This window comes from Diadema setosum, chromosome 14, assembly GCF_964275005.1.
Source record: "Diadema setosum chromosome 14, eeDiaSeto1, whole genome shotgun sequence".
Classification (NCBI taxonomy): Eukaryota; Metazoa; Echinodermata; class Echinoidea; order Diadematoida; family Diadematidae; genus Diadema; species Diadema setosum.
In genome coordinates, this window is record NC_092698.1 from 34,993,150 (window position 1) to 35,006,753 (window position 13,604).

At 38.8% G+C, this 13,604-nt stretch overlaps 1 protein-coding gene across 2 annotated transcripts in view; it reads right to left on the bottom strand.

Annotated features, from left to right (window-relative positions):
• LOC140237781 (INO80 complex subunit D-like) overlaps positions 1-13,604 on the bottom strand; it is a 32,589-nt gene that overhangs the window by 10,217 nt on the left and 8,768 nt on the right. For both annotated transcript variants that reach the window (XM_072317717.1, XM_072317716.1), the window contains exons 2-7: positions 12,108-12,345; positions 5,056-5,867; positions 2,912-3,002; positions 2,201-2,434; positions 1,632-1,735; positions 994-1,127 (exon numbers count right to left, since the gene is read on the bottom strand). In XM_072317717.1, the coding sequence (XP_072173818.1) occupies positions 994-1,127; positions 1,632-1,735; positions 2,201-2,434; positions 2,912-3,002; positions 5,056-5,867; positions 12,108-12,325 (1,593 nt within the window). In that variant the 5' untranslated portion in view covers positions 12,326-12,345. The remainder of the gene's footprint in view (positions 1-993; positions 1,128-1,631; positions 1,736-2,200; positions 2,435-2,911; positions 3,003-5,055; positions 5,868-12,107; positions 12,346-13,604) is intronic.

Genomic DNA, 13,604 nt, shown 5'->3' on the forward strand with positions numbered 1-13,604 from the left:
TACTTTCCGTGCATAACAGGTATGAATAAAGTGAGAGGAAGGTGGGAGACCATCATTTCTTTGTGTGCAGGCAGTCTTTCAAAATGTCTTCTACTGACAATGACACACGCTTATGAGCCGGAAAGTCAACGAGGGCAGAGGAGCAACTAGCTAGCCATGCCGCTGAGATTCTCTGGCTTTCGGATGCCCTCTCACATCTTTAAGGCAAAAACAACCGCAATGCTCCGCATGCGATGGACCCAAGCCCTTAGGCAGGGGACGACATCAGTGTATTCGCGGACGACACATTCCTCATAGCAGGCCTCCGTGGCAGGGCTGCTCCCTTGCTCTTGGGAGAGCGATACGATCTGTTGGAGTTGCTGCTATCAGCATTGTAGCCCAACCCTCAAGGGGACGGACATTTGGAAATGGACAGTGACATGCAGAAAAAGGGGAGAGATCTGGTCCCCCTCTGTTAGAGAAATTGGACGACAGGCTAATAAAGTCTATGACCATGCCCCAAGAGAGGACAGCATTGGAACGCATGGGAGAAAGATACAAGATGCCTTCCAATGCCCTGCGGCCAGCGCCCTGAGGGTTGATCCAGAGATATGGAACACTCTACCAGGCCACATTCGAGCAAAAGATGTGATGACACAAAAGCTACAGCAGCAGGTTGTGAATGGCCCACTGTCCTACCGCCTCATTCTAGAGGACCTCAACGGCATTTCAAAATGGGAAAAAGTCCTAGACATTGAAAGACTAAAGGGTCTGGCATTGGAATTATGTTCTGATTTATTCTCTGCGCATTGAAATTCTTTTCAATTTTGAAATGTGCTATATATACTTGATACTGTCATCATTTTAATTGTTTGTACTACTTGTCATTTATCAATTTTTCTAACCAGAGAGACAGACAGAGTCAGACAGAGAGGCACTTGTACACTGAAAAAACAAACAAACAAACAAACTGATTTAAAACACTGAAACAAAGAGAAAAGACCCGTAACTCACCACTCTCTTGGCATGCTCGAGACAGAGGGGCTGCTCATTGAGCATGTCAAAGCTGGGCTCTATGCAGCGGAAGCCTCCGGGGAATTCTGCTCCACACTGATAGAACAACACCTGCTCTTCATCTTCCAGGATGTCTAGTAATATGTTGTCAAGGAAACTCCTCCAAGTCAATGCAGGTGACAGGATTCTATGCAGCTATCTGGCCCATCTCATAACTTTTTGTCCATGCCAAAAAGGGCAATACTCCAGTGACATGATTATGGAAACTGAAAAATAAATATGTTCTATGAAGAGATATTGGCACACTGCATATAATGTACGCCATACATCATCACTCTCGGCATTCTGAACTCAAAAGTACCACATATGCAATCGGATGTTGTTATGTTATTTTCATGCCATATATAGCTGCATCTGACAAGAGCTCTCCAATATGTTCTCCCAACAATGAAATTTGACAATGGATGGTGCCAATTTGCTCCATATTCACTAATTTGAATGGCAAGGTTGGGCACACATCAGAAATGAATATTGATATTGAAATGCTTTATTGATAAGAAAGTCATCGCAGCCTAAAGGCCAAATTGTGACAGTTTTACATCAAATGAACAAAAACAGTATGGTAGTGCAAAGGATACGTCTGAAGCAGTGCTTGCTGTAGGGCATGGACTCCTCCTGACACGGATCCCCGTTCTCCTCTTTGCTGCAGCAGATCCTCTCTGGTGGTGTCTGCACCTTGGGCCTGCAAATCACACATGGTGGAACTCTCAATTAGTGGTGCAAGCATTCCGGGCAGAGAGGCTCTTTACAAGACTACATTCTCAAGTTTTCACACTCGTTCTGACAGCTTTCTCATCATGATAACAATTACTCAGGATGCTTAAAATATTTCTCTGTAATCACACTGGAGATCAATTACTGTTTAGAGATGACTAAGGACATCTACCACCACATATCATTTTAGCCTGAAACACTGCAGTCATCATGTACACCATTTTAGACATTGAAAACTTCTGTAAGTGTCACTGTTCAGCTTGCACAGAATGCCATGATGTTTATTGCTATGTAGCACACATCACATGCAGACTCACACAACAGAGACAGCAAAACAGAAAATCCAGAAATTTCAGGAACATTACAGTACTTCTTTTGAGCAATGATACAAAATAGCTAACAGAAGTATCAGAGTAGCTTCACTTGTCCATACCTTTGCAGCTTCTCCTCTTGAACCCTGAGTATTGACACTGCAGCTCCAAACGGGTGCTCCCTGGCCGCATCCACAAGGAGCTTGCTGGAGCGGCGGAGGCTCCCCTGCTCAAGCCTGTCGCATTGCAGGGAGATGTCCAGCTTTCTCCTGTCCCGCTGCAGGTGGGTTTTCAGCTGCTTCAGTCTGTCATTCCGACTTAATGGGATATTGGTTTCTTCAGTACTGGAAATGTTACTGTCGAAAGAAATATGCATGATTTATACATTTTATACACTTTACTGACGCATGAAGGAAGTATGTGTACTAATACACTGTTTTGCACACATCAAAGGAAGCGAAATAACTTTTGAAACAAATCATATTCTTGGGTGAGAAAACTGGCAAACATTTGGCAATGTTTATCACCCTATATAAGAAAGAAAGTCTAATCCAGGATATACATGCAGTCATAGAGAACATGCTCTTACAAAACTCTGTGTAGCTGATAATACTTTGCTAATCAAAATCTATCTCTTGTTTCAATACACATTAATCATTGAATTAAACCATCTCCATATTGATAATGCAACCAGTATCTGTTTCACCTCCGACATCAGATAGGCTTGAGTCTATGGAAAGTAATATGCAAGCCAACTGCCCACAAAGCAATAAGTAGGAAGTATAAGATGACATTTCTGTGAGGAAATCAATCAAGATACAAAGTTCACATACCTTACACTACATTGTTCTTTATAGGTATATCTACATCTTCTATCTGTGACCTCCTCACTCTCCTCATCCTCTGTGTCTGAAAATTCAAGACCTGTAAAGAATGAGAATGAAACACAACATACAGTATTTATATGAGCATATCAATGTACAAATAATTGTACAATATTTTCCGTTGTATAAGCTGCACCCGTATATAAGCTGCACTCAAGGTCCCCAATGCGAGAGAGTGAGAAAATGTACATGTACATGTAAGTCAGAGGTTGTAACCTTTATGAAAGTCCATGTGAGTTTCTGAATCTTTCTTTATCAAAAGACTGTTCATATTTGCAGAACCTTGAGGAATTGCTAGTATGAATTATGGTATTCACTTTCTTTCTTGTTATTTTTCTACCAGCACATGTCCCTGCATCTAGTTATACTGGGCTGCAGTGCCATTGAAGCAGAGGCTGTGAAACAGAGGTCACTGGCACACACTTGTTTAAAATCCTTAATGTTATAAAAGCAAGTGACTCTGAATATATTCAAATGGTGTATAAGTTTTAATGGCGAGAATTGTAAATGGAGGTACATGCAGTGCTAGATGAATACTGGATAAATACATGGAATGCTCTGGTTTTTGACTGATTTTTTCCTCATACCCTTTTCTGCATGTAATCCAATGAAAAAGGATGCAGTTTATACACCAGCAAATACAGTATTTAAGAACAAGATGTGTGTGTCAGTCTGCATTACATCCTTCCTATATCAAGAAAAAGGTTACAATTTTATATCACTGACAACTTCTTTAAAAAAAAAAAAAAAAGATAAAAAGGGAGGAGGAAATGACGCACATAAATTAATGTATAGATTAGATATGATCAAATAACCAGGGCATGTGCACATACATTGAACATTGTACAAAGGACATCTCAGCAATTTACATTATAAAACAATGTACTGTATGCAACTGTCCAGTCATTAATGACTTTCACTTAATTCTATTTCAGTGATTTGGCACGAAGTAGGATTTAATAGTATACAATTTAATAGAGCAGCAACTCTATGACATTACACTGTGGACGAATAGTCTCTGATGTGGCTCTTCACTGCTTCTGTCTTGTTCTGATATTTGTGTGATCTCTGTATTGGGACTTCATCAAAACCATTTAATAGTTCTGTATTGTGCTCTATAGTAACTTACAAATCTAGTCCTGTGAGATTCAGCTATTTGAAAATCTTATTAGCCATAATTGTGTTTATTGAAAGAAATAAAGTTGATCTTTTGTCCCATGAAGTGAGGGGGACAAAAGATCAACTTTATTTCTTTCAGTTTCTACCACGATGATGAACATTTTCCGTACTATTGTGTTTATGGTTTGCATAAATTAGTTTTTAGTAGTATTGCCCATATTCTGACACAACAATATGCCACCTTCAGAGAGAGACAGACAAACAGACAGACGGTGAGACAGACAGATAGACAGAGAGCTCTGACAATTCAATTCAATTAAATTCTTCTAATGTCGAACACCAGTTCCCTCCCCTCCCCCCCCCCCCAAAAAAAAAAAAAAATAATAATAATAATAATCTAAATATCCAAGTTTGAAGGTGAAACTGACCAAGTCTTAAATCAACATCAAGATAATAAATTTCAAGACAAAATTTCTATCAAACCTCTTGGGCAAGCTGTACTCAGTTTCCAGCAAAATTCAAAGATGGCATTTTTGCAAAGTTACTGTCACTCTAAAGACAATAATATGTAGTTCAATAACCCTCACAACAAGAATTAAGGTATTCTTTGACTCTCTTCTTGTATTCTTTTGAGTTGTTATAGCATATTGCCTTTGCATAAGGAACAAGAGTTTCCCTATCTGTACACATGCATAAAACATGATCTGGATATGACATGATTTCTTGATTAAGACTTCAACAAGATCACTGCTATGTGAGACAACCCAAGTAATACTGCATGCATGAGGGCTGGTTCTTTCATGTGAACACTGCAATGTATAATGTATGTTCACATAATTGTACTGTCAAACTATCTCTTCAATATCAGCTTTTCTACTTTTAGTATCATAAAATGGAACATGCATTTGTCATAAACACATTATACATTAATGCATTCTTATTAAAAATTAACTACAAGTTCAACTATGACTTGCCTAGGGGGAAAAGGTCAGTCCCTTCTACCTCCTCATGCTGCAGTCGTTCCCGTAACCGATCAACAGCCGAAGAATCAAGCTTGCGCGCGAAGAGGTCCCTGGGACGTTTTTGCTGGAGTTTTACAAATGCCTCCCGCGGTGACGGCGCACGCTGGGGAAGCTGTGGCCATGGGAGACTGGGAACACGCCCCTTCCCTGCCACAAGAGGGTTTGGCTGGGGAAAGGTTTTCTGGTCGAGGTATGAAGCATTGTACTGTAATCCACCCTCCACTAGGCTGCCAGCTACATTGGACGCAGCTTTGTCATCAGATTTCCCATGCCTCGAGGCTTTGGCAAGCATTTCTTTTTCTCGCTGCTGTCGTAACCGCTGCTTGTTTCTCTCAAGCTTCTCCTGCAGTCTCTCTTGCAGGGTACTTCCATCTTTCCTGCGCTTTGATTTTGTCCTGTTGGATTTCTCAACTGCATTGTTGCGAGATGGCAAGCCATCAATGCTGGACAAGGTGTTGAGATATTCTGGTGGCATAGTATTTCTTTGCAACAAACCCAAGTCATTTGAATCTAAATTGCCCTTGAAGTTCAAAAGTCCATCTACTGTGACAGGTTTATCTCCTTTGTTCTTGTGCTTCTCTTTCTTTTTCTTTTTCTTCTTTTTCTTCTTCTTTTCCTTTGATTTCTTTTTATGCTTGTCCATGTCTTGGCTACTTCCCTTGCTGCTTGCCATGTCATTCCTGGAGTCCGGAGACTGATCACCCTTACGCTTCTTTCCTCTCTTCGGTACCAGCCCCAAGACCTGCATGTGGCTGTTACAAAACCTGTATAGCACACAAAGAACAAGATCATATGAGGTCGCATCATAAATGAGCAACTGCTGGCACATGTGTGGGAAAGCAACAAGCAAAGCATGCTGGTTGGCAAAAGAGTAATGTTGGTCATGTTTCAAATTAGGTAAATGCCTTGTTGGGCTCAGATTCAAAGCACTAGAAGAAAAAAAATAATTCTTTCATACATCAGATATGTCTCTATCCGTCCTGATGAACATTTCAATCTAGCCAGTCGGACTTGTTTTAATCTCTGTCTTCCATTAACACTGTATTTTCTGGTGTATACACATGTAAGAAGCACCCACTTTTATATATATATATTTTTTTTTAGGTCCCCAATGTGAGGAAAAAAAAAGTCAGAGGTTGTAACTTTTATGACAGTCCATGCAAGTTTCTGAATCCTTTAATATCTTTTCTATTTTTGCAGTTGAGTAATTGCTAATGTGAAATATATTAGTCACTTTCTTGCTACTTTTCTACCAGCACATGCCCCTAGTTATACAGGGACGCAGTGCCATTGAAGCAGAGGCTGTGACAGAGAGGTCACTGGCAAATATTTGCTTGAAATGCATAGTGTTACGCTGTACAAGAGCAAATGATACTGAAATAAGAATACTAAAATATTTTATTAGGTGATACGCTATCAGCGTATCACCTATTGTGATTGTCAAAATCTCTCTTTATTTCTTTTTATTCTTCTTTCTTTCTGGACAATTTTGTGTCATCAATATCTCAAGAATGACATTACGGAATAACATGACATTTTCAGGGAACATGTCTCATGACAATATCTAGCCACAATAAGGTTTTCATGACAGTAACATATCTATGACGTCATCTAGGCGCCATTTTGTGATTTTCGGACCATGTTACATGATCGATCATAACTTCATAACTAAAGGTTATTTCTGTATCATTTTCGGTGGACATTAAGTTCAGGTCACGCTCTATCTTACATTTTAATGCTAATTACCTAGGACATTATTACGCGCGCGTACGCGCGCGTCAAACTTTTAAAAGGCTCAAAACAACTTACCAATGGGAAATCTCGAAGTTTCAGACAATTTTAAGCGTTTCGCGCGTTCGCGTCCGTCCGCACATTTTCGCGCGTAGTGCGCGTAAGCAACATGAAAATGCACATTTTTTGACAGATTTGGATTCCTGATACATTAAGCAACAATATCCATTGATTTTCGATCAATTTTGACCTATAACAAAGGAATGCGTTGGCGTCAAAGTTGAAATTTCGTGTGCGCGTCTATGTGCAAATATAGCGAAAAACATGTCTTTGTTTATTTCGCCATAGCTCTTTAAAACGTCTGGTTACCCTATGTTTTTATTGCATAGTACAAAAACATATGAATTGGAAATAACGTTTCAAGTATCAATATCTCCATGAATACATTATGACGTCATCATATCATCATCTGAAATCAAAAAAGTGGAATTAAATTTTTTAAGGTACTGTTTCTGACATTCATTTGCTCGTATCTCTGTTGTTTAAGCTCAATATTATCCCAAATTCAGATATGTTGTACTTTGAACATTTGCCTTTTAAGTCCATGTCATAGTTTTGAAATTTGATGACGTCATCATGATTTAAATTGTGTTTAAAGGTAAAGATGCAAAATCGGACAAGTTTACGTGTTATGTCTATGGGAGGTGATTTTTTTAGAAACCATGCATTGACTTGACAACGTTTAAGCACCTTTATCTCAGCTGATTTTGCTTCATTTCCTCTGAAACTTAAGTATGTTGTAGCTGTGACAATAAGCTGCAGTAATCATGCATTTTATTCTTTGAAATCTCCTCATGAGGTTGACAATTTTGCAATTTAAAACTGAAAATGAGAATGGAATGCGGACGAAACGATTCCTGATTCATCTTTCACGTACATAAGTTTACGTTCCTCCAATTTTCTCGTCGAGACGTATGGCCGAGTGGTTAGAGGCGTCGTCTCAGAAACGTGAGGTTGCACACGTACGGGTTCGATCCTCACAAGAGCACGAAAGAAACAATTATTTTTTTTTTTCTTTTTTTTCTTCAATGGAGTACTAAACCTTCGTCAATGTAGAAATTACGTTTCCATGTAAACACACCTATACGCACACACTCCCACAGCATACCTTTGTTTTGCGTTGGAGACTGCATTACTTCGACTGCTGCAAAATTTTGCAGGCTGGGCTTTTCAAACTGACATAGTATATTGTTACAAAATGAAATTTGTTCATATCAATTCAGTAACACAATGTAGTCGTGGTTACTTTGTGCTGATTTATACATGTAACAAGCTATACATTGTAAAAAAAGGTATTTTCATTGTTCCTTTAAGTCAGTCTTCTGTATTGATGATTATTTGTCAATTAGTGGTTTTTGTGGAGTTTCAGATAGTGATAAAAAGTATGGATGATAAGTGCAGCGATAATTCCTACAGTTAGTTCAAAGTTGTGTTACAGATGTTTGATACATACATTTAGCATTGTGTGTGTGTATATACGTATGTATACAGGTTGGCCATATGACACATTCTAGACAATTAATCTTAATTAATTAGCAAACATGATCAGCTATGGAACTGAATATGGTACTAATGTATGATGTTAATGATTCTAATTAAACTGTGACGAGTTTAAAGGGATAGCATAACTGTGTGTAAAAATAAGGCAATTATAAGGAAATTTTAGGGGAATTTGATAACCATGCCTATAATAATTTCATACAGGTACTAATACCTGCCTCATATTCATGTGATATATCGTCATGTCAATAGCAAACTGACAACGTACGATGAATGTGTTATATATGGAACAACTGTCTTTCAAGTCCATAACGTTTCCCATATTTTCTCGTCGAGACGTATGGCCGAGTGGTTAAAGGCGACGTCTCAGAGACGTGAGGTTGCGGGTTCGAACCCCACAAGATCACAAAACAAAATACTTAGCTATTTTACTTTTTTTCTTCAATTTTGTATTACATACTCGTCCATGTAGAAATCGCGTTCGTATATAAACGCACCTATACACACACAGACACACAGACACACACCATATCCCTCTTTTTTGTGTTGGAGACCACATTGCTTCGACTGCCGCAAAATTTTGCAGGCTGACTTTGTCAAACTGATCATAGTATGTAATGACGACGACGGAGGTGTTGTACTTTGAACAATTGTCTTTCAAGACCATGTCATTGTTTTGTACTTTGATGAGAGACGTCATCACACTGAAAATTGTGATTAAAGGCAAGGTATCAAAACCAGCCGATTATAGGCTTTATGTCTACGGCGCGTATTTTTCCCAAGTTGCCAGAAATGGCATAGCGACATCAGTCGTTACAAGCCCGCATTTCCGTCTAGCAATGCAATACATGTTCACGCGGCCACGATTGTTGAGTGCATGGGCATTGACTTTTTCCCCCTGTAATATCCATACATTTCTTTTTGGCCTTACCATTTCCGGGGATGTCCCGTGGCCGAGTGGTTAGAGAAACGGTTTTGCATGCACGCTCAATATAACTTCAAGGTGCCTATATCACATTCTTTTCTTTGTCGATCACAGATGACCGACACCTGATGACCCCAAGCGTATCACCTAACTCGTCAGCGTGACGAGTTTCATATCTCGTTTTGATTAATTTTAATAGCAAGAATTGTAAATGGAGGTAGTGCCACATGAATATTAGATAATTACATGGAATGCTCAGGTTTTAGACCAATTTCCCTTAAAATGCCTATGTATTAGCTGCACCCTCTTTTTCTGCATGTAATCCAATGGAAACAGGTGCGGCTTATACACCAAGAAATACAGTTAGCCAGAAAAATGCTTTACTTGACCCTTGAAATCTGAACTTCCATATTTAGAAAGCCTCATCCAAAATTACATGTTATTTCTGAATCATCACTTATAATTGGGCCCACAATAATTAATTACTGTACTTTCTAAGCTCATAGTTGATTGCAAGAACATGGAAACCAATGAATATAACATTGATCCCAAACACATCAGGCTTGCACTAGTCTGCAGTGTTCTGTTCGTTGTTTTTTTTTAATAATAATTCTTGCACGGAAATGTTCTACGGGAAAACGTTAACACAATATCCCATATGCAGTACTATACACATACAACTGTAACCCTGTTACAACCTGTATCACCACTTCCATCAAACTTGTATCCAGTGCCACAGTTCTGGCAATTTTCAGTTTCTTTAACTTCTTTGATTTTACGTTGTAAAATCATGCTATCTGGAAGGTATTATGGGATGTGATATTCAATAGAGTTTATCTAGCAGATAAGCCCTGCAGACATACCAAAAGGAGAAAAAAAATATGAGCCAAAATTAATTTCCATGAACACCCATAACTTGTTGCAAGACTATGTTTAGAATGCAGCCCTGGTCTGGACTGTCAAAGCTGTGAAATTCTCTCATAAAAAATATATATATTAGTAGACGTTTTCACATGAGCTTGATGAAAATCTGAGCTCGGGATTTTTTTTCGCACTCGCAAATTAGCGCGCCATTTCATTTCTGATTCACATCAGAGAATTATCCCTAAATTTTTTAGAGCTAATTCGATAGCTGAGCATGCACGAACAGCATCCATATAGCGCGCACCTTCAAAAAATTACCCAGGCAATCACCATTTTGATTGATTTTATTTCATTTCTAAATTTCTAAAGAGAGATTGTAATAAACCGCATTGCTCGTTTTTGTACAAGTAATTTTGTGTGCAGGTTGCCTCGATTGATTGGGTCACACACGATAGGCATGATGGATGCATTGTGCTAATGTCTTGAGGCAAATTCACATGATCAAATAGCTTGCTATTTTGTCATCAGGTCATGAAAATTCTAAGCTCGAGATACTGAAAATAGTGCCCTGTTTCAAAACATCGGGCTGATGTGAAAATGCCTATTGGGGAGGGACAAGGTAGTTCAGGCTAATAAATGTGTGAGCCAACGTTGGAGTGCATCTGTACAATATTAACAAAAAGCACTCTGCACATTAACATTTGTATTTTCAAAGCCAACCCTAGCCAAGAATTTTGGGGGAAAAGGCACAGTACGGGTATCATTTGCCGAGTAACTGGTTAAGGGAAATATTCCTCATTTGCACAACACTGACGGGATATCAAAGTACAATCAGCTCATGATCTAAAGTTCTAGTGACTCGTGTGGCAATTATTCTAAAACATTTCATTTATACAATCATGTGATGTTACTGTATGCATAAAACAGAGCTCTTTCTGTTTCCAGGCTCCACAGCACATCCTTTTCATATCATTTAATTCCATTCTTACCAATTCAATTAGCATCTGAATGTAACGTTCAAAGCTTTACCTATTGAGCTCTGCTGGATTATTTAGCAGCCAGGAGAGAAATTACACTGGTAAATTTTCAATGATACTTTCATGATGTGAAATGAGTTGCCATTCAAGTGGAGAATGGTGCCAATTTGTACAGATACATATTCTATTACCCTAGCGACAATCCCTGCCAAATTTCATAGAATCTGACCATGCATTTTCAACAAGAAAATGAAAATGTGAAAACTGGCCCTAATTTGGTACCCCCCCCCCCCCTCCCAACAAAGTGCACCCTAGTCACCCATCAATCTTACTCATAGCACTATCTAACTTAGCCTATCACTTATAATGGTTTGTATTGTGTATTGCGCTCCAGGTGGGGAACAGTGCCCATTTGTACAAATGTACATGTATATTCTATAGGTGTACATGTTACATTGTAGGCGTTGGTGTTGTAACAGCTTTCTGTTTTGGTGTGTAAACCAAAATTCCCCAATTTTCATTTTTTCTAGAGCCAAAAACTCTTCAAACTTTCTTGGTGTACAATAAAATATGTTTTTCTATACCTCTGCAGCAGATAAGTTCTCTCTGTTCCAGAATATTTGACAAAACTGAAAGTATAAAGTGTAATTTTGTGTATAAAACAAATGGAGAGCTGCTCAAAACCTTATGTAGATCACAGTTTCCAATTTGTCTTACTCTTTGAACTACAATGTAATTACAAGTGTACAGTACATACACATGTACATGTAGTGCTACTCTGAATAAATGAAATTGTAATGATGTTTTAATTGAATTCATGGACACACAAAATATTTGAATGTGCTGTTCATCACCAAGTAAAGACATCAATGGTGATGGCTTGAAGGCATAATCTTAAACGTTTCACATTGGTTTGCATTATAAATGTTCAATAAATGGATACGTACTTTCTGTTCTCTTCACCAGGAATGGGGTTGGTGCAGCGCAGCCTATTGTATTTTGCCACAAATTCGCACTGCTTGAACGGCGCTGAGCTGTCTTCCAGTACATGGCGAATGCAGAAGGCATAGCCGTTGAGGCGACGCTGCTTGCACAACTTGGCACTGTACGAACATAGCGGCTTGTTGTCAACTTCAGAGAAGTGAATATGCTTGCCTTCGTACATCACGTGAGTGCCAACATTGGCTGCAAGCAAAAGAGAATGAAAATAAAAGGAAATATGAATGTCATTCACATTATGTATAGACATATTACCATCTCGTTCTTGCCCTGCACAGAAAAACAGGTCAATGTAAATAAAATTTGAACTGCTGTTAAAGCGCTGGTAGCTTAGGGATACCACAGAAATTAGAATAGGAAGGCTGGTCCAGCTACTTTCTTGAAGAATGTCCCCGTAATGAATTGTGTACAGCTTTCTCACTGATCTTTCTGTTAACTGGAGTTGACTGCTACCAATGAGCATACGCTTGTATGCACATATTCACTGAATGATACCATGAAGCTACAAATAAAATGTAGCCCCATGCTGATACTATTCATGGTTTCTAATGTACCTACAGTTTGGACAGCAAATGAATACGGCTAACCATGAATCACATGCTAACGGGTCTTTAACTCCTCTAATGTCAAAGCACAGAAACATCAAATAGTGGACTCCTTCCCACTGCATTCACACTTGTCTCTGAGTCCAAGGAAAGATCCATCAGATCTCTGGAAATATCTGCCAGATTTGTCTCTCTCACCGCCCAATAATAAAATGATGACTGTTCACACATGACTGGTTTAAAGGACATCACGAGCTATTACATGGATTGGAAGCCTACAATAGGCTCCAAATAAATTGCTAGTGAAAGCAGCCAAGTTTAGTCATCTTAATCATGAACATGCACACATAAATATTGATTGTACACAGCAGAAGTCTCTTAGTCCCCAATACCAACAGTTTGGTGGGAACAGGGGTAGCTTTCTCCTCCAGAATTCACATAAAAAATTGAAAGAGAAACCCCCTTACATTGTACATGTACATGTATCTCCTACAGTGTATACTTGGACACAGGTGTGAACACATGAGCTACAGTATATGACATAAATTTGCAATGTATACAACCAGAAATTTTCAAATGCATGAAACTTTCATGAATTTCGTGGGGAGTAAAGATTCGCAAAAGTAAAATGCAGACAAAAGTTTTTGTCTACCCAATGCATTGAATGCCAGTACAATGCTATTGACCACGCAAGTACTGGTCAGGTTCAGACTACAAGTTAGTTGACTTGTACCACTGACTACACAGCACAGCTTTTAAACTACACGATTAGTAGTGCGCATTCAGTGTTATTGTGTGTGTTTGTGAAAATACATTTCGTACAGTGTAATTCACCTTTAACAATACTACATGTACAGTACATTGTGCACCTGCACATTGTACATTTTCTTGTAATTTTGC